Genomic DNA, 22,816 nt, shown 5'->3' on the forward strand with positions numbered 1-22,816 from the left:
TGTAGAGCTTTGAATCTAAGAAAATGATAGAAACTTAGACTTTACTAATCACACCAGTTAGGATTCCAGTCATCAGCTATTTATTTGTATGAACAAAAGAGCACTTATTACACCTGTAAGCTATGCATTAATAAAGGAGAAAGGAAAGCAACTCTACTTAGATATCTGTGATATTCCACAAGTAGGATATGATAAAGTGGGATAATATGGCAAATGTCTTACATTTTCATGAAGTACTCACTAGACCATAAAGGTACTTGGGTACTGACTACCTTTCACCTTCCAATCTAGCCCAATCACAAGCCTTTTTCAGAGCAATATTTAGCATTATATCATTATGTACTTTCTCCTTTCCACCCTTTCCTGACAAAATCCTCAGTCCTACTTATTTTTTTGCCTATACTATTGTTATATGCCGTTGAGTCGGACCCAACTCATAGCAACCCTCCTTAGGTTTCCAAGAGGGTATCACTAAGGAAGTACATTGCCCAACCTTCCTTCTGAGGAGTGGCTGGTAGGTTTGAACCGCCAGCCTTCTGGTTAGCAGTCAAGTGCCTTAATCACTACACTATCAGAGCTCCCTGCCTACTATAGTTCACTTTTTTCTCTACAGTATCTTTTGACCCTCAAATCTTGGATAGTGATATCTGAAACCCGAGACAAACAGCATAGCATAAAAACTAAAAGGCCAGGTCTCTTGCCTAGAGAGCCACAATATGCTTTGAACATTAATGCCAAATTTCTAGGAAAAGATCCCAACAGTGCAATGACACACTATTTACACTGGTTTTCTACCAGTAATACAAAAAAGGCTTTCAAAATGATGGGCCTTGAAGCCCTGCAACCTCCATCAGCCCCTTTCCTACTACCTAAGTAAGTCCCATAGAGAAATGTGAAGTACATATTATGGTCTGATTGTCCAGACATGCCAGATAATGGGTGCTTTTCAATAGTAACTGCCTATCAGGCAATGCGGCTCTGGTAGCATAGTGCCTAAGCACTTGACTGCTAACCAGAAAGCTGGTGGTTCAAACCCACTAGCCACTCCTCAGAAGGAAGATGGGGCAATCTACTTCCATAGTGATACTGCCTCGGAAACCCAAGGAGGGGTCATTATGAGTCGGGTCTGACTCGACGGTACATAACAACAACACCATCAGGCGATGCAGAGGTACGTACAATACATGAGAGTAGTCATCATGTAAAGTAAAGTAATGGGAAGATGATGGAAGAAACTACAAAGATTACACATGTTTACAGCACTGTGACTACAGAAACCTTTGCTTCCCAAAATTCCAAATTAATTAGGCAGGTTAAGTTGGATACTCTGCTTTGGGTCTTGAAATGCAATGGCAAACATTATCCAAAACAATGTCACATCTTATATGGAATATTAAAAATAAAAGATCACCTTTAAACTTACCCTGGGGAAAATACTACAACCCAGAAATGCCTAAGTGTTATCAGCATCAACTCCACCCACACAGAACTCTGTACCATCCACCTTTACCTCCTGGAGTAAATGCAGTGCCTATAGAGTCTATTCATAGTGACTTCACAGGACAGAGTACATTTGCCCCACAGGATTTCTAAGGCTGTAATGTTTACAGAAGCAGAATGTCACATCCTTTCCCGAAGAGCAGCTCGTAAGTTGGAACCACTGAACTTTTGGTTAGCAGTCGAGTGTTTAATCATTGTGCTACGAGGGTTCCTTCCCATCTCCTGAATTGTTGGAAGAAAAATAAGTCTATGTAGTACATAATGCTCTCATTTCAGAATACAAGGAAACCTAAGCTTACTGAGAAAAGCAAAGGAAAAACCACCTAAAAGGATAACCTGTATCAGAAATGCAGCATATCTGCATGTACATTAGTAAGCGCGTATTATTAAGATAATCAAGAATATTGCATGAATAAGACCATGTTAAGCAAGTTTTCCTTAATTTTGAAGAATGAAGTTTGCTTGATTTTTAAATCTTTTCTAGTCAGTTGAAGACACTCGATAAAACCACTGGGTTGATTGTAATGGAATTTGATTTTGGAGGAGATCCTAGAAGAACTTTGCATTCTTTTATAACTTCCAAGTCCAAGTTGGGATGAATGAAGAAATTCTTGAAAAATGAGCTACAGAAGAAGTTTCAGAGAAGAAATAATTCAGCCTAGAAGAAGAGGGCAGTGTATAACCAAGGTTTTGTAGTACATACCCTCCTTTCTGTGATCTTAGCCTTTACTAGGATGTTCCACAGGTAAGCTGCTTACCACATTCTTGTGCAGAAAAGAAGTCTCTTCACTACTGAGGTACTCATTTCAAAGATTAAGATTTCAAGAGAATACAAATTCTGCCTTCATTAATCTAGTAAAGGCATTTTGGTTAGTTTGGGAAAGGAGAAGAGAGAGTGGGAGTAAGAACACAGTAACCGTTCTATGGAAACAAACAAGCATAAACAAGGCAAGACTGGTCTTTTCTGCCTTCCTATTTTAATTTAAACTCTACTTACTGCACTTCCTAAAGCAGAAGAAATGAAATGAGGTAGAGGAGAAAACTATACACTAAAGACAGCAGACCTATTAGGGAAGCAGTTGCCTACTGAGAGAGAGCTGTGCATGATGGCAGAATCAGAGGTTAAACACAGGATGAAATGCTCATAAGACCTCAGGGCTACAAAAATTAAATTACTAAAAGCAGAAAGTCATTGAGGAAATTATTTTTGCTAATTGGAAAGGACATACTCAAGATACAGAAAACGAGAGGGAAGTTGTATAGCTGACCAACTGAAAGAAAACCAATCGCATTATCCCAAATCAAATACTTTTAATAGAGAAATTTAGTGCTTTCATTTATAAACTGCTGTTTCAAGATATCTGTAAGAGTAAGTGCAACTTACAAACAATAAAGTGTATTCTTTTTAACACCCCTTCTATGGATGAGCCCTCCCTCCCCACCACCATTCTATTAATTGAAAAGATTCAGCAAAAGAATCCTTGAAAAAGACAAACCAACAAAGCTAGGAGAGCTGGTAAGGAGAAAAACATTCATCATGAGAACACACTGGACTCCGGAAGTGAGCAATAGTAGAGAAATGGAATGGGACACTTACACAGCAGCTATTTGTCAAGGGTCCTGAGGGCTACTATGTTCTGAAACCATCGAGACAGAATAGCAGGATGGGAAGAATGTAGTCACAAACAATCCACCAGATGACAACACTACACAGTGCAGAGGTCAGCACAGCTAGGGAACATCTGGAAAGGGATGAGGGGAAAGAACAGATGTTCAAATTGGGAAGCCAAAATAATAAATAATAATAATAAAGTAAAAACAAATAAAGTAAGCCACATGTGAATTTTAGACATTTTAAACACTCAGAACAGCAAATGGGATGCAAAAGGGTGGGAAATGAGGATGGAGTTTTGCCATTTTATGTTGGGAAAAAAATAGTCTTCAGTTTGCTCTGGCATTTAGTAAGAAAGGTCAGACCCAAACTGCAGCTGAATAACTGCCCCATGTTAATTCAACTTTATGATACTGATATAATAGTCACAGTTACATAACATAATTGAAATTCTTCAAAAACACAAGATATGTACACACAGAAAACTAAACCACAGAGAAAAAGCAAAAAAAAAAAAAACCCATAACCCTGGATTAATAATTAACACCATCACAGGAGGCACAATTATAAATGAACACACTGGTTGGCTTTCAGCTTAATGCTTCTTAATCCAATGGTCTGAGTCCTACCAGTGAGGCAGGAAGCAATTTCATATTTGGAAGGCTGGCAACTCCTAACAGCTACTGTACTTCCAAATGGTCACCTGAACATTTCCATGACAAACATATGAAAGGCTCTATTGAGACCTCACTTGTGCAAAGTATTGGGCTGACCAAGTAGAAATTGATGAATTTGGCTTACTATGCCATTTTTATCATTCTTTGTCATTGTCATCATTGACAGCTAAGGAACAGGTACTCTGTAAGATAGAAAGGGATTACAATAAAGGTGTACTTAAAATCCAAACCTAACCTCACCCCCTAAATTATACCTGTATCATTTCATTTAATTTTCCTACCAAAAACAAATCTACTGATCTGTATTAAGATTATCTAAAAATTATTTTAAAAATGGAATGAATGATCTAGGAAACTAGGATCACTGTAGAACTCTCTACCCATCCCAACCTTCATTTGCCATAACTCACTTAACAGTTATCTTAAAAGCAGAATCATCTGTGTGCTCTATATTGTAGATTTTTATTTGTTCCCCAGTCAAGCTCATGACAATGAATTATTTTTCAATGCTGAAATACACTTACCTCTACACTGATATAAGGGGTAGGTAATGGATTCTCAAAGCTGATTTCATCTATATTTTCACCTTATTCCCAGTTAGGATGCACCTCCACTCTTCATGTATCATTTAATTTAACCATAACAAACTTAGCAAAAATGATCAATATGTAGAAAGATGGGGAGTCTGGCTGAAGTAATATAATCTACCAAATCAATTCTGGCAGACAAGATACTTGCCATCACATCCTGAAAATTAGATCAGCTTCCCAGTGCTATGTGATTTACTGTCTTTATGGTAGTTAGGATCACACAAGCTCTCTGAGAGAACAACTGTTAAACAATTTCTCCAATACTGACTGCTTATAAAAGAGAAACCAATAACTAGAATGGTATTTTTTTGGTACTATTATTTGCTCTTAAGAATGACAGTACTTGTGTATTTCTCACTAATTTTCCTTCTTGTAAGTATTTTCATATGGCTAACTAGCAACAGAGAAACAAAAATAACAAAAATACAGCAGTGGATAGTTTAAAAAGTGGGAGGCAGGTATTGAATTTAGATTTTTCAACCCATGCTGCTATTGAGCACTCTGGGAGGGGGGGGGCGTTATTTGTAAAGTAACAACAAAGCCTTGCTAGGGAAAGTAACCTCCAACTGACCTCTCTTCTAGGGCCAAAAGACCTACAAACAAGAGATGATTACAACAACAAAGGAGAGGATGAGCAAAGGGGAGGAAGGGAAATTTGCTGTGACTAATCTAAAATCCTCCAGTCTTTTCACATAAGGAAGACCTTAGAAAAACCTTAATATTTTGCTTTTTTCTTTAAAAGTGTGGCTCATGGGTGTTAACTGGGCCCATAGTGCCTAAGGCATCTGACTGCTAACCAGAAGGCTGGTGGTTGGAACCACCAGCCGCTCCTCAGAAAGGAAGACTGGGCAATCTACTTGTGTAGAGATACTGCCTTGAAAACCCAAGGAGGGGTCAATATGAGTCGGAATCAACTAGAGGGCAGTGAGTTTGTGAAGGGCTGTGCAGCCCTGCGGGGGGGGGGGGGTAGACACAGAAGAGGAGCTGGAAGGGGTAATTTTAGGGCTTTTTTTTTCAGGATGACCATTACAGTTTACAATAAAAGGGGATTTAAAACTGCTACTATTTTTTTTTTTTTTTTTTACCTTTTCACTTGACTTTAACGCATATGAAGAGAGCTATAGAGCACAGGGCCTTTGTTCCTTCTGTAAGTAAAGTCAAAAACTCACTGCCATCAATTAGATTCCAACTCTGTAGACCCCCATTGGGTTTCCAAGGCAATAAATCTTTATGGAAACAGATCACCTCATCATTCTTCCATGGAGCAGCTGGTGGGTTCGAACCAATGACCTCTTGGTTAGCTGCCAAATGTCTTAACCACTCTACCACCAGAGATCCTTTTTGAGCATGAGGGGTGTAAATAGATAATTGAACAAATCATAGCACAGACGAAGGTGGCCCTGAGAAGCAGCAGGACCCAAGCAAAGAGCAGTAATCAAAAACACTTGCTTTTCATTCAACCATTACTGGTCCCATTCAACTTTTATACCAGGGATCTCACACATTTGGGTGAATGGAATAGCATCTAAGTGTTACCTTCTGCTTCCAACAACATTTAAAATTTTAATTTTCCTTAGCTGTTTTCTTTTATATTACCACAAACCTATCACCTATCAGAGAGAAAAGTCTCAACTTTTCTGGAGAAAAGCATCAAGTGATTTGAATTCCTGTGGAAAATATCCACAGAAGTAGCAAACTCAGAGAGTGACTAGAGGAAATTTCCTATTAAGTCCTATTTAACAAGAACTTTTGACTAAGCATAATTCCCACTCTCTGACTCCCAACTTGACTTTTGGACAGCAGGCAACAAATTACTGAGAAATAAACTGATGATGCAGATTCTTAAAAATAAAAACAAAAGAGAACACAACTAAAGACAGCCCACAAAATGGAACATCAATATTTTGTTGTTGTTATGTGCCGTTTGAGTCGGACCTGACTCATAGTGACCCCTCCTTGGGTTTCAAGGCAGTATCACTACGGAAGTAGATTGTCCCATCTTCCTTCCGAAGAGTGCCTTAGCACTCTGGTTAGCAGTCAAGTGCCTTAGGCACTATGCTACCAGAGATCAGTATTTTAGGGTCTTGCAATTCAAACTGTGGTCCCTGGACCAGCAGCATTAGCAACACTCAAAGCTTGTTAAAAATGCACATTATTCTCAGGACATACTCCAGGACCACTAAATCATAATGTGCATTTTAACAAATTCCTATGGTAACTCAAATACACAATGAAGTTTGAGAAACAGTGCTCTAGAGTATTACCTATTTACTCTATTGATGTCTAAAATTATTTTCAGAATGATTATCTGGAGGCACTACAATGTTTCTGATCAAAAAGAACCATAACCATTAAGGCCTTTGATTAAGACTTTAAAAACAAAGCAGAGTCTACAGTTAAATAAATGAAATTATGGAAAATGCAGCATTCTCCAAGCATCCTCATTAACTAAAGCACCACTATTAAGCTGCACAGACAATGTTTCATAATTATGTATAATCAATATTGATGCCTTATATTCATATGGCACTTTACATTGGAAAACTCACATTCTCTTCTTTGAGTCTTTAAATAACTTCCCAGGGTAATCACCCATGACAGATGACATGTGCCTTACGTGTAATTCTACTTTAGAACTTCAGACCATGAGCAGATTCTAGGGAAAAAACATTCTTAATGAAAAAGAAGGTTGATTCTTCTCTGCCATGAACATTTATTATATCACTAGTTCCTTACCATATTAAAGATGCCTCCTGAATAAAATAACTTTCCATCTCCATCACCAAAAATAAGAAAGAAGAGGACTTAGAAATTTGGTACCCCCCAATGAAAAAGGAGATTCCCAGGGGGAAAGAGTCTGATGGCACAGACAGGATCATTTACTAGAGAATAGCCTAGAAAGAAGTACAATAGTCCATATTTTCTACTTCCTTTTTTCTAAAAATTCTTGATGTTCCATGAGGTTGAATCCAAACTAATGCACATACATACACAAACAAGTCAGCGCAAGTGGACATAATACACACTCAATAACTATAAACTTTCCTATTCCCATGTTAAACCTTCTTCTGTAATTTAAATATAATCCCCCAAACAAAAATATAATATAAAAATACAGTATTTAGTCCAGTTCATTGTTCCCTGAAAATAATATAAACCACTAAGCTACCATTGTCACAACTGACTAAATTCTAACATATCAAAACAGATGATCTGAATTATGGCAGTGAATTTAATTAAAGAAATTTAAATGTTGGTAACGATGGACAAACCTGTTATTCTGGGGTTCACATCTGCTGTCATTCTCTTGAGAATAACATACACAGATTATCCATGGTGAAAAAGCATCCCCAATATTGTTTTCCCATCTATAAAGGCTTGTAAAGTTGCAATAGAGGATGTAGATAAACAAAGGATGGCCAAGAGCTTTGTGGGCAAGCACCCCTGGATTTAAATAACATTGATAATTGTTTCACAGTGGCATGATGTGTGTCCTCCTACTATATAGAAAAATATACAGGAAAAAATGCTAATGAAAGACCTCCATATACATATTAAACAACATTACTCACACACAAAAAAATAGACTCACGTGAGGGGAATAGCACTTGCTTTTGATTGTCTTCTGCTTTTCAGGGCCCGAAGTCTGTCACCTTGTGTCACTCCATTGATTTCGTCATCATCGCTGTACTGTGTAAGTAAAAAAATACTGAGCTAATGATTTAAGTTGCAGCTATTAATACAATAAAGCAAAGCAGCTACTTGTGTCCAAATATACAGACATACATATATGTACTTCGAGTTTCTACTAAACCTTATTTTTCCCCTTTCAAAATAAACCTATAGGTCACCTTTCCAGAAACCTAAAAGTTGACTGTCACAGACACAAAATCCAATAGCACGGTCTCATTATAAAACATACTGACACTGTTGTTGTTGTTGTTATATGCCATTGAGTCAGACCCGACTCATAGCGACCCCTCCTTGGGTTTCCGAGGTGGTATCACTACGGAAGTAGATTGCCCAACCTTCCTTTCGAGGAGTGGCTGGTGGGTTTGAACCGCCAGCCTTCTTGTTAGCAGCAAGTGCCTTAGGCACTATGCTACCAGAGCTCCCATACTGACAATGGAGAGGCATAATGGATTTTTAATTTTGAAAATATTCTTCTTAAAATTTCCCAATCTGCTTTAATGCCACTTAATTTTGGACTGCTAATCCCTATGTGCTGTGTTCTCTACTTGATAGCCTTTGGTTCCTTAAATGAGCTGTCATGAAATGGAAAAAAGGTTGGGGTAGGGTATAACTAGATTCATCTAAAGAGTTTATTTCCTATATCGCTTATTTCCACTTGTGCCTAGTTGAGTTTAAAACATTTTAATCTTATGGACACACGACCCTGTCTTAACAATTTGGAATAAAATATTCCTAGAAAGAGCTATGAATATAAAAAAGAATATGTGACAATAATCCCTTAAAATGTGCTTTATTATTTTTACCGACATTTTTTTCCATGCCCTAAAACATTCTCAAGAGCATTTAAAGCAATTACAACAGCGTGATAGGGATGGTTCGATTACCAGTTCAGGTTCTTGCTTGTCTTGATTCTTGACCCCATTTATTGAAATGTCATCAACACCCAAGAGGAGTTTTGAGACAGCTGCTCTGTGTTTTCCATTCTCCTGGCCTCTTAACTTTTGACGAAAATAGTCACCTTCTAGCCAGAGGCTTGCTTCTTTCCTAGACATTTAAATCACAACATCAAAATACAGCTTTCCAGAAACAAACACATGAATAACTTTTCACTGTCAGATGTCTCTTGTAACTAGAGACCAAGAAAAATTTTACTTCTCATCAGAAGTAAATTCTATTTCTAGTTCTCATCCCATTCAACTTCCAGATCTACTTGTTCCCTGAGGAATTACAAAAGCTTTCCTCCTACTTACATCTCCAAAAACTGTTGCTGTGGTCCAATCACTGAACCAGGTCGACAGATTCTGATCCAGGCAATGGTCTCGGCTGCTGACATCCTGTAATGCTTCATAATGTAGCAGGCGATCAGAGTACCAGTTCGTCCAAGGCCAGCTAAGAAAAGAAACAAACCAATGGAACCTGGCTTCATGTCCTGCAGAATTTTGTTAGGCAAGGAGAATTTGAGGGGAAAAAAAAAAGGCTTCCCATGACTCTGCTTCCCTCAACAGTGGTTCTCAAACTTAGTCAACAAAACCAAACCAAACTCACTGCCATCAAGTAGATTCCAACTCATAACAATCTCTACTGGGTTTCCAAGGCTGTGAATCTTTACAGAAACAGACTGCTTCATCCTTCTTCCACAGAGTGGCTAATGGGAGTGAACCACCAACCTACTGGTTAGAAGTCAAATGCCTTAACTATTACACCATCAGAGGTCCTTTCAAACTTGGTTATACACTGAAATTATCCAGGAATTTTAAAAAAGCATTGATCCCACCACAAGTCTGATTTAACTGGTATGGGGTACATACAGCCTGGGAAAGGGATTTTTTTAAATCCCCCAAGTGATTTTATGTGTAGCCAAGATTGAGAATAACTCTTCTGGTAAGATGGAGAAATAGGCAGACAATCTACACAGAACCTCTTCAACAAAGAAAGAGAAACCAGTAACAGAGGTACAGAAAATAATCCTGGAGTCCTGAGCTCTGACAGGACGTATACAGAAGTGGATTAGGCACCAACTAGTGGAAAAACCTGAACAAAAACAGGACCTAAGAATAGGCTCTGTTTGCCATGGATGTACGGGAGGTTAACAACAGGAAATGAGACAGGTGGTGAGTGTATAAGTGCTGCCAACAAGCAAATAGAGTAGCACAGCATGGTACCCTGCTTACATAGATAACACACAAAGAAAACAAAAATAGTGGGCAAGTCACCCCAACATACAATCACCAATTAAATATAAACACAAAAACATCACAATACCTCGGAGACAACGAGGATCACAGTCCACACAAAGAAGCAAGATAAAGCAGGAGAAATAAGGGACCAAGTTACAGACCTAAAACACATTCCTGAGGAAGACATAGCATTGGAACTCCCTGATAGGAATTCAAAAGAATTATATTTAGGTATCTTCAACGAATTGAGAGACCATTCAAGGAAAACAGTGACAAAAATGAGCAAAACAGAGAAAACCCTAGAACAATTTTGAAAGACAATACAAGAACAAAATGACAAAATAAATGAAAAATTAGAAATGATAACAAAATCTACAGATAGAAATCTAGAAGAGTAATATTAAATTTTCAGAAACAGGTAACATACTGAACAGGCAAAGGAGAAGAACTGAATCAATGGAAGACGGAATTAGAGAGATTGAGGGCAAATACCTCAATACTTCTTTGGAAAGGGATCAATCAGAAAAATGATAAAAACAAAATGAAGAAAGCCTAAGGTTCATGTGGGATACCATCAAAAGGAATAACCTATATGTAATCGGAATTCCAGAACAGGAAGAGACAAATAAAACCACAGAAAGAACTGTCAAAGATTTATTGGAAGAGAATTTTCCTGGTATGGTGAAAGATGAGAATATATCCATTCAAGAAGTCTGACAAAACCCAAACAGGATAGATCCCAAAAGAAAATCACCTAGACATATTATCATCAAACTCACCCAAACCAACAACAAAGAAAGAATCCTGAAAGCAGCATGGGAAAAATGAAACGTTACCTACAAGGGGCAACTAGTAAGACTAAAGCTCAGATTTCTAAGCAGAAACCATGCAGGCGAGAAGACAATGGGATGGCATATATAAAACCCTGAAAGAGAAAAATTTCCAACCAAGAATTATGTACCCAGCAAAACTGTCCCTCAAATATGGTGAAATTAGGACATTTCCAGATAAGCAGAAATGAAGGGAATTTGTTAAAACCAGACCAACCTTACAAGAGATGCTAAATGGAGTCCTTTGAACAGAGAAGCAAAAACAGCAAACAACTGACCGTTAACATACATGACATAATCCAGAAACCAACCCAGCTATGAAGTATCCAAAGTAAATAAGCCTACAAGTTTGTAAACAGGGAACCAGAGACATCAATTGATAAAATGAGGACAACTACAAACCAAAAAGTGAGAAAAACTGTGTAGTTATACAACTTCTAAATGGTAGGGAAGTCAAGACAACTGCAAGATAGAACAGATTGTTCTAAACTTGGGAAGAAAATTATAAATCACAGGGTAACCTCAAAGAAAAATGATAAACCTTCACATCAAAATAAAAAAGAGGACCAACACAAATATTTAGCAAATACTAAAACAATAGCAACAAAGAAAGTGATACCATGATTCATGAACAAAACGAGCTCAGCACATAAAATTATATGGAACAAAGAAATCAGTATCATGAAAAAGTGCCTAACAAAAATGACAGCAACAAATTCATACTTGTTAATAATTACATATCCAACAAGGGCTTTATCTCTAAGATTTATAGAAAAGTCCAATGCCTCAACAGCAAAGGGATGAACAATCCAATTGAAAAATGGGCAGAAGACATGAATAGACACTTCACCGAGGAGGATATTCAGGTGGCCAACAAATACATGAAGAGATGCTCAAGATCATTGGCCATCAGAGAGCTGTAAATCAAAACAACAATGAGATTCCATCTCACCCCAGCACTGACAGCAAGGTTCAATGAGACAGAAAATAACAAATGCTGGCAGAGAGGTAGAGAGATTAGGACTCTCATACACTGCTGGTAGGACTGTGAAGTGATACAACCACTGTGGAAAGCAATATGGTGATTCCTTAGAAAGCTGGAATTGGAGATACCATTTGACCCAGCAATCCCATTACTAGGTATATATCCTAGAGATGTGAGAGCCAGGACAGGAGCTGATATATGCACACCCATGTTTGTCACAGCACCATTTACAAAAGCAAAAAAGATGGAAACAACCTACATGCCCATCAGTGGAAGAGTGGGTGACCAAACTATGGTACATACACATAATGGAATACTATGCAGCACTAAAGAATAATGTAGAGTCTGCAAAACACTGCATAATATGTAATATGGATGAACTTGGAGAACATTATGCTGAGTGAAATAAGTCAATCACAGAAGGACAAATACTGTATGAGATTGTTGTTGTGGAGGGTCAAGGAAAGGTTTATATACGGAAGAAATATATTTCTTTGTTGGTTGCAAGGGGTGGGAGGGGAGGGGAAGGAACACTGCAAGAAAAAAAATGCATTGACTCATGTCACTTTAGCTTTGTGTATTTCACTGTACATAAATTATATTTCAATAAAATGCATTTTTAAAAAAAGGTTGAGAATAACTGTTCTGACAATGATTCTAAAAGAGCACAGTGTTTTCAGCACTGAGTTTTCTCTTAATGGTATAATCACCTTTGTAGAAATGCAGGCTTGAAATCTTACACTTACTTCTTCATCCAACAGTCTTTACTTTCACAACCTCACTAAAACAGACTTCTTTTACTTTATTGCTGCTGTCCTCCTCTCTCTTCATGTGAACCATCAGCACTATCTCCTAATGGCTCTCACTTTTTACTCCACATCCAATCTTCACTATCATTAGTTTTCTGCCCAAAAAAGATTTAACAGGTTTTTAACAGGACATCAGTCTGTTGCAGAATTTCTCAACAGTGGCACTACTGACATGTTTGGCTGGATGATTCCTTCTTGTCAGGGCTGTACATTATAAGTATAGGATGGTTAGCAGCATCCCTTGTCTCTACCTACTAGATGCCAGTAGCGCCTATCCACCAGTTATGACCATAAATGTCTCCAGATATTGCCAAATATCCTCTGGGAGACCAAAGCACCCTGGCAGAGAACCACCTGTCTATTCTAAATTCCTTTACCCTTGAGAACTGCCTTCACATGGTGATCAAGGACATTCATACTAGTGCAAACCCTATGCAATCCCTCACTTCTAATAAACTCTATTCCCTCACCGCCTCAGCCTAGAATGTTCTCTATCCTCTGCTTACTGAAATCACTTCTTCAAAGATTATCTAAAGAGCCACAGACTCAGGAAAGTCTATTCTGATTGTTCAGGTGCAACGTATCACCCCTGAATTTGAGATTCCAAAGTACTCCATCCACACAATTATTGTAAGCTTTATCATCCAACTGTATAAATTTCTTGAGGAAACAAATCAGAGATTATTATCATGGCAAACCACAAACCACCAACTACAGTGCAAAGCAAAAAGCAAGAACATGAACTCAATCTCTAAACACAGAAAATCACAGTATTTCTTTTTTCAAAAAATTACATAAAATATTTTGGAAACTATAGAAAATGTTAAATGATAGAGGCCAACTGGACACTTTAGAATTAAACTTTTAATTTTGGAGATTTCAAAATGGGACTATCTCACGAGTAAGACAGCATTTGGAAAATAAGCTGTAAATGAAGAAGCTCATTGCTTATTCTAATAAACAATAATAAAATAACCTTTTTCAGATTTTTCTTTATAAGAGGAGAAGGATAGAATAAATTCTGGTATATTCATACAATATAATTTAAACACTAAGCACTGTTCTGGCTGCTATAAACAAAGCAACCTGAAAGAGGCTGCAAACTCCACAAAGACAAGGTCTTGGGGTCTGTTCTGCGCATTCAAGTACCTTAAAACCACTGCTGTTGAGTCAATTCTGACTCACAGCCACCTTATAGGACGGAGTAAAACTGCCTATAGGTTTTCCAAGGCCATAAATCTTTGACTGTAATCTCCTACAATGCAAAAGCTCCCCTCCCATTTCCTCCCCATAGTTACCTCTTCCCTGTGTCCTTCCCTCCCATGCACTCCTGTCCCCTCAAGCTGTCCCCTGTGCATGCACAGTCCCTGTATTCTCCCATGATTGATCTCTCTAAGGAGTGTATCTTCCTAATGTAAATGTTCAGCCCATATGTCTGTCATTTGTTTGCCAAGGCCATAAATCTTGACAGAAGCAGATGGCCATCTTTCTCCTAAAGAGCAGCTGGTGGGTTTGAACCGTCAACCTTTCAGTTAGCAGTAAGCACTTAATCACTGTGCCACCAGGGCTATTCTGATGTACCCTAAAACCAACAATACTAGTCACCCCAAAAATATTTGATGGATAAATCAAAGTATTTCAATGTAATAAGCCTTTTGTAGGCTTACCTATGAATACTATTCAAATTACTGTTCTTCTCATAAGAAATTAGGGTTTTAAAAGCATTCTTTTAAAACAAAGGCAGCTCCCTATGTCCCTGACATATAATTTCAATGAGTAGAATGTGTCTCCACACATATAGTAAACCATTCTTGAACCAATTCCAAACACATACCTTTACAATGCACTGCAATGGCCCCCTCAGAATTTTCACAAATATCCAGAAATTCTTTGACAATGGCATCAGTAGGGGTGCTGCCATCCGCAAAGAAAAGATCATGGTGATCGAAACCAGCATCCGTAAAGCGTTTGGCATCATACATCCTTTTATTCAGGCGAATAATGGTAGTAACATTGTGATTCTTAAAATATGGAATATATGCTTCAGGAGAATGTTGGTGGTAACCTACATAAAGAAATGCATCAGATCTTGTAAAATGAAGAAAGAAAACATTGGATGACAGTTTCAACTGTAATTGAGTGAAAAGAGTATCTGGACTGGGGATTGAATACCAATTTGATTATAACTATATAAAACAAAATTTTAAAAAGTTGAAAATATAAAAGGATGTATTCAAATGACCAATTTAAAAAATGAAGACTTAAAGCTTAGTTTAACTCTTTGTTCTCTTTTGAATGAAGCACAGGATGGACACTTTCAATGGCAAAAACATACTGTTACCACATTTTCCTGTTTTGCCATACCACTTTCAAGTCTGGTTCTTGTATGAGGTCCACAGAAGGCAATGAATTGGTCAGGTATTATCCAATTTAAATCTCCATTTTCTGCTTTCTGCAAAGAGAAGACCAGCACAATTCATGTTTACACTTCATCTCCCCCTCCACCCCAATCAATACCTGAGTCTCTGCAGGACTTCAGTCCATTTGCTTTAGTACAAAAGCTGTTTACAAATGATAGTAAATTAAAATTTAGACTGCTATGAGTATTCCTCGGTAACAGTCAACTTCAACTAATCACCTGCTTATAATGGTGTTTCTTTGCTAAGGCAGTCATCCTTCAGAAAACAGAGTTGACAGATGATGCTATGTCCAGTACTTTGGTTATTTTATTTGAATAAATTCTCATCATAGTTGCTGCCAATTAATAGAAAAGCAAATTTTTCTAGTATGAAGGAAGTGGAAACTTCTCTGTCTTCCTGTATGAGTAACTGGTTTCTAATATGAGTAATCGTGACTTCTTGAACAAAGAAGGAAATACTATTTAGATTCCTGGCTTCTCAATAATTAATTAGTTATTTTTTTTTTTTATAGAGACATCTTACCATCACTTTGCTACCTATTCAATAAAAGATTTTCACAAAGCCCACCGAGAAATTCAAAATTACAAGTATGGCAAGATCACAGTATGTGTCTATAAAAAAGCACAAATATAAACTGAAATTTATAATATGGTAATTTCTGTTATTAAGTTCTTTAAAGTGAGATACTATTATAACATAAATACAGTTCCAATGTAACAACAGAAATATATCTCATAATGCAATGGAACCAGAAAGACTTTTAAGCCAAAAGTAGGAGACTCTTGATAGTGGAAAAGGAGAGAGCTAGTAGTAAAAACAAGATAAATTAATTTTGCAACTGGAGTGTGTACATGTGCATGTGAGAACAAGGAAGAAATAAACCAAGAGTTACTTGAATAGGGGCCAGGAAGACATCCAAAATCAGTTTAAACCAAACCAAACCCACTGCCATAGAGTTGATTCTGACTCATAGTGAACACCATAGAGTTTCCAAGACTGTAAATCTTTACAGAAGCAGACTGCCTTGACTTCCTTCTGCGGAGAGCAGTGGGTTCAAATAGCCAACCTTTTGGTTAGCAGCCCAATGCCTTAACCACTACACCACCAAAGCTCCGAAATCAATTTACTTGATGTAATTATCAGCTGTGGGGACTTGGTGACCCATGCCAAAAGGTACAAGAAGGAACGAGGACAAGTGTTGCCAGATGTTCTGATTTTAAAGGGAAACCAGAAATCTGGAGTTCTTAAAATAAAAAACCTCTGATTAGGATGTTGGCAACCACCAGATTTCATTGTAGTGTAAACATCATAGATTTTAACATGCATCCTGAATTCAGAGAAGTAAAACATGAAAAAATGGGCATCATGGAATCAATGAAATATACTAATTCAAATCTTCTAAATATACTAAACAGATTAAACAAAATTGGTCTGTGGGTTACCAGTTTATGATTTCTGGCCTAAACAGTGGCCTGTGTCTCAATAAAGTTTCACTGAAGGTAAAGGACATTTGCATTTGTGTGTGTACACACACATATGTACATGCATACACATCCTATACCCTTCCCTCAATCTCTACAACAGTGACAGGAGCTAAAGAATGCTTATGTTACTCCTTAATAATGCAGAAAGGTATCACTGTCCTACAAGAAAGTAACATCAACTTTTGTTTTTAGTAATTTGCATACCTAAAAAGAGAAAGCACATTTTAAATGTTTAATTTAATAAGAACAAGCACATACACAAACATGTTCATAGTAGTTTAAGATGGCAGTTAGATATATATTATACTTAGAAACAGACTATTGTTACAGAGGCATGACAATAGGGTTGTTTAGTCCTAATGACTAAATATATGACAGCACATATTTAGTACATTACAGTAATAATTGTTCATTATTAACCCAATTCATCAATAAAATAGTTCACTTAAACTTAGTAGTTTAAGATAGCAGTTACTTCATACAATGATTGTGACAGAGATACTACTACATGAAGAGCTGTCCCTGGGATCATTCTCCTTCACTATTAAGAAAGAATGTCTGGCCTAAGATAACAACAGGATAGACTGTTTCTTCAAGATAGTATAGTGAACGCTTAAGTATTCTTGGCTAAAAAAGACCTTTATCATAGCATCTTCATTATTATTTAATTATTAGGGGGAGTAGGTACAGTAGAATTAAATTATTCTTTTTTTATTGGAAAGAATAAATTTTTAAATGTGGAAGACACTTGTGGTTTTGCCTGCTTGGAATGTCCTCTTCTACCTCCTTTTAGTCTGTGTGGTTTGGTGGCGCTTACCCCAGGTGCCAGCTCCTGGGATGACTAGAAAACTATGTCTGGCCAGAGTACTGGTACAGAGATTTGTCCCCAGCTGGTACAGGAATGGGCACGTGACCTAAGCCAGGCCACTGAGAGGTATTCCGAGGTCCAGTGCTGGAGCTAACTGTTCTCTCTCTGACGAGTGTGCCAAACTGTTAACTTGTTGTTGTTATTTGCCGTCGAGTCAAACCCGACTCATAGCGATCCCTCCTTGGGTTTCCGAGGCAGTATCACTACGGAAGTAGGATTGCCTAACCTTCCTTGCGAGGAGTGGCTTGTGGGTTTGAACCGCCAGCCCTCTGGTTAGCAGGCAAGTGTCTTAGCCACTATGCTACCAGAGCTCCCAAACTGTTAACTAAAACTTGCTAATGGTCCATCTTTGTCACTACTGGAAAAGTTGACCTGAAAATAAAACTAGCTCTGTCCAATTTCTGATAAGTGTTTGAGCACTATGAATCCAGTCATGCTTGAAGTCATGCCTACTTCTCAGACTTTTCATTTATGTGAGCCTATAAATTTTCCATTTTTAATTTAAGGCTTTTTTTAGTCTCATTAACTTGCCAATCAGTGTTCTGGCCTAATATAAAGAAAAGTTATGATTAAAAACAGCAATATTTTCCAGAGAAATTATATGTATACTATTTACCAAACTAGCTCTCATCAGACCCAGTGCTAAGCGTGTATAAACATTATCTCATTTATTCATGATATAAAAGTCATCAATACTAAAAAGTATTTCAATGTTATAAAAAATATGCATGAGCATACTAATTCACTCTGGAAAAACATCAAATTACAGAAATCTTCACTAAGAAAAGAAACTGGAGAGATAGGGGATAAAAACTCAACTTTCTACTTTATATATCTAAAGTATTTGATTTTTTAAAAACAACACAGTACTAGTTCTATAAGTAGATTAACTAAAAGAGTTAGAAACTATAGCATTGAAAACTTACTTCATAGTATTCATATTCATCAAGGTTAAACGTGTTGAAATTAAGGAAGCCATACTGCATTGCCTAAAATCCAAAGGAAAAGTTTTAAGAACAAAGATACAGATAAGGAAACAATTTAAGATCCAATTTCATAATAATAAATATCAGAAGGCAATCTAGAAAAGAATTATTATATTTAGATTATTTTTCACTGGACAGTTTCAAAGGAAGTGGGCTATACATCTTAATTACTTCCATTATCTGAAAAATTAGTTATAACAATATTTATTTTAATCAGATTTGATTTCCTACTTTCATTTTATCAGTCATCCTATCCAAAAAAAAAAAAAAAATCAAACTCATTGCCATAGAGTCAATTCCAACTCACAGCAACCCCCACTGGGTTTCCAAGGTAGTAAATCTTTCTGGAAGCAGATTGCCCCATCTTCCTTCTGTGGAGCAGCTGGTGGGTTTGAACCACCAGCTTCTTCTTAGCAGTCAAATGCCTTAGGCAATGTGCTACCAGAGCTCCTTATTCCAGCCATACACTACTAAATACCTTCAGAGTAATCTTACTAAATAATTAGATCAACACCACTCATGTGTTTATGATTCAGAAATTTAGGCTTCAAATACAAGGTACAGCCTAATGCTTTGTAAATAAAGAATGATGAAGAGGAAAGAAATTGGGTGTTAGTTTATCACAAACTATTTCTTACTATTTAATGTCCTTGCTTTTTAACTCTTTTGAAGTTAGTTTTGAATTAAGAGATTGTTGTTATTGCTAGATGCTGTCGAGTCTGCTCTGACTCATAGCAGCCCTATGTACAAAAGAATGAAACAATACCTGGTATTGTACCAGTCTCACAATCCTTGCTATACCTGAGCCCATCGTTGCAGCCACTGTGTCAATACATCTCATTGAGGGTCTTCTGCTTTTCAGCTGACCCTCCACTCTACCAAGCATGATATCCTTCTCCAGGGAATGGTTCCTTCTCACAACATGACCAAAGTAGGTGAGACAAAGTCTGGGCATTTTGGCTTCCAAGGAGCATTCCAGCTGCACTTCTAGAACAGATTTTTTTGCTCTTCTGGCAGTCCATGATACTTTCAGTATTCTTCGCCAATACCACAACACAAAAGCATCAACTCTTCTTAAGTCTTCCTTATTCATTGTCCAGCTTTCACATGCATATGAGGTGACTGAAAATACCATGGCTTGGGTGAGGCATACCTTAGTCTTCAAAGAAACATCTTTGCTCCTCAGTACTTTAAAGAGGTCTTTCTTTTGCAGCAGATTTGCCCAATGCAATTTGTCATCTGATTTCTTGATGGCTGATTCAATGAGTGTTGATTGTGGGACCAAATAATATGAAATCTTTGACAACTTCAATCTTTCCTCCATGTATCATGATGCTTCTTATTGGTCCAGTTGCGACAATTTTCGTTTTCTTTAGTTGAGATGTAATCCATATTGCAGGCTGTAGTCTTTAATCTTCATCGGTAAGTGCTTCAAGTCATCTTCACTTTCAGCAAGCAAGGTTGTGTCATCTGTGTATCGCGGGATGTTAATGAGTCTTCCTCCAATCCTGATGCCACATTCTCCGTCATATAGTCCATCTTCTCAGATTATTTGCTCAGCATACAGATTGAGTAAGTATGGTGAAAGGACACAACCCTGACACACTCCCTTCCTGATTTAAAACCATGCAGTATCCCTTTGTTCTATTCGAACAAGAGCCTCATGGTATATGTGCAGGTTCCTGATGAGCATAATTAAATGTTCTAGAATTCCCATTCTTCTCAATGCTATCCATAAGTTATGATCCACACAATCTAATGCTTTTGCATAGTCAACAGAACACAAGTAACCATTTTTCTTGTATTTTTTGCTTTCAGACAAGATCCATCTGACATCAGCAATGATATCCCTCATTCTGCATCCTCTTCTGAATCCAGCTTGCATTTCTGGATGCTCCCTTGTCAATATTCTGCTGCAACTGTTTTTGAATTATCTTCAGCAAAATTTTACTTGCGTATTGTAGTAATGATATTGTTTGATAATTTCCACATTCTGGGGGATTACCTTTCTTTGGAATGGGTACAAATATGGATCTCTTCCAGTCAGATGACCAGGAAGCTGTCTTCCAAATTTCTTAGCATAGACCAATAAGTGCCTGTAGCAGGGCATCTGTTTGTTGAAACATCTCAATGGTTATTTCATCAATTGTTAGACCCCTGTTTTTCACCAATTCCTTCAGTGCAACTTCGATTTCTTCCTTGAAAACCATTGGTTCTTGATCATATACCACCTCCTGAAACATTCTTTTCAGTACAGTGACTGTGTATTCCTTTCATCTTCTTTTGATGTTTCCTGCATCATTCAATGTTTTGCCCATAGAATCTTTCAATATGGCAACTCATGGCTTTTTTCCTTCAGTTCTTTCAGCTAGAGAAATGCCAAGGGTATTCTTCCCTTCCAGTTTTCTAACTCCAGGTCTTTGCACATTTCATTATAATAATTTACTTTGTCTTCTCAAGCCGCTTTTTGAAACCTTCTGTTTAGGTCTTTTACCTTGTCATTTCTTCCATTTTCTCTACCTACTCTCCATTCAAAAGCAAGTTTTAGAGTCTCTTCTGACATTCATTTTTGTCCTTTCTTCCTTTCCTATCTTTGTAATGACCTTTTGCTTTGTTCATTTTATGATGTTCTTGATGATCTCTAAATTCTGGTGGGATATAATCAAGACCATTTTTTGGCTCTCTTGGACTTGTTTCAGTTGTCTTCAGTTTCAATTTGAAGTCACATATGAGCAAATGATGGTCTGTTCCACAATCAGCTCCTGGCCTTTTATTGGCTGAAGATATTGAACTTCTCCATCGCCTTTTTCCATATGGGTAGTGCGGTGTAGTAAGTTACCTGGTATGGCTTTTCTAGCCTTAAGTCTTTTTGCAGTTGGTGTAAGAAGCGGTGGGATTCATTGCAGTGGCCCCAGACTAATAAAAGCATGGGACTTTGTAAAAGAAAGAAGGAAGGGGCCTGGGAAGTGAAACTTTGGATTATTAGGTGGTTACTTTGGTTGGTGTTACCTAAAAGGAGATAACTGATCCAGGGGCTAGGGCTTTTGGTTACACCCAAAGGCCCAAGGCCATATACATAGAATGGGACGGTAATGGTGAAAAGATAAACCTGGAATGTCTTTAAAAGATTATGTGTTTTGGATTATGTGTTTATCTGAATGTACTATGGCTATTAAATGTTCTCTTACCTGCTTGTACTTTAGAAGTAATTATGGGGTATGTGGATAACAGAGAGTGTGTAAGTCTGCCTTCAGCCAATATTTGATTGGATAAGTTAAAAGGGAAAATAGAATTTTCCCAGAAGAAACACAGGCGTTTCTTACAAACCCTGTGTGTAGAGTATAGGAGGCTCAGGTAGAAAACCTGAGTCCCACCCAGTACAACTGAGGAACCAGATTTGCATTTGAATAAGGACCTGAAAAGGAAAAAATAATGACTTCTGGCTCTCTGAATTTCGAGCAAGCAGACTGGTTTTGGGTGCATCGAGACAGTAAAGTCATGGACCATGAGAGAACCCCTTCCAGGACTGAAAGTTAAAGGACGCCAGTGAGTAGTAAACTTGTATGTTACTCGCTTGTAACCACCTGTGTCCACCTGAGTGGAAATGGGGGTAATGCAGCAAAGAAACAGGTTGAGTTTGGTACTCTTTAACCTAGGTTATGGAGGCTGGGGATGAGAGGAAGGGCTGGCTGGTCTGAACTGAAAGGAGTTGTGAGCCTACAGGCATTGAAATAGTCCCTGAGGATTGAAGATGTGAGAGAAGGTGCTGGCTGGTCTGAAGTGAAGGGAAGAGTGTGATTCCCAAACTTGGCAGCTGGTACCCATGACCTAGCTGGGATGCCTAGGACTGAGCTGACCAGAACCCGACCAAATGAAGAGGAAGATGTCTGACACCGAGCTGGTGTTAAGTTGCTGCAATTTGATGGCTTGTGCTGGGCTGGATTTGCGTGTTTATGGATCCAGATACCTGAAGTTTCCAAGCAGAACAGAAGATTCTCCAGAGAGAAAGGACCACGCTTGTCTCCTCAGAGTACTGGTTTGATGTTGTTGTTGTTGTTGTTATTTGCCCTCTAAACTGTGGAGAAATAAAGGCATGAAGTGGCTGGCTTACATGCTTTCTTGGGTGTGGTTATTCTTAAACTGATGGTGAAGGGGATGTGAATTTTTGAAGTATAAAAGGGATGG

General features: G+C 37.8%; 1 protein-coding gene across 1 annotated transcript in view; it reads right to left on the bottom strand.

Annotated features, from left to right (window-relative positions):
- Positions 1 to 3,130: 3,130 nt before the first annotated feature.
- Positions 3,131 to 22,816, bottom strand: part of CDC14B (cell division cycle 14B) — a 118,224-nt gene continuing 98,538 nt past the window's right edge. The window contains exons 7-13 of the mRNA XM_007939232.1: positions 18,572 to 18,634; positions 15,238 to 15,325; positions 14,708 to 14,938; positions 9,323 to 9,461; positions 8,957 to 9,116; positions 7,972 to 8,069; positions 3,131 to 3,242 (exon numbers count right to left, since the gene is read on the bottom strand). Of these exons, the coding sequence (XP_007937423.1) occupies positions 3,131 to 3,242; positions 7,972 to 8,069; positions 8,957 to 9,116; positions 9,323 to 9,461; positions 14,708 to 14,938; positions 15,238 to 15,325; positions 18,572 to 18,634 (891 nt within the window). The remainder of the gene's footprint in view (positions 3,243 to 7,971; positions 8,070 to 8,956; positions 9,117 to 9,322; positions 9,462 to 14,707; positions 14,939 to 15,237; positions 15,326 to 18,571; positions 18,635 to 22,816) is intronic.

Source organism: Orycteropus afer, unplaced genomic scaffold (assembly GCF_000298275.1).
Source record: "Orycteropus afer afer isolate SDZICR_OR568_19922 unplaced genomic scaffold, OryAfe1.0 scaffold00005, whole genome shotgun sequence".
Classification (NCBI taxonomy): domain Eukaryota; kingdom Metazoa; phylum Chordata; class Mammalia; order Tubulidentata; family Orycteropodidae; genus Orycteropus; species Orycteropus afer.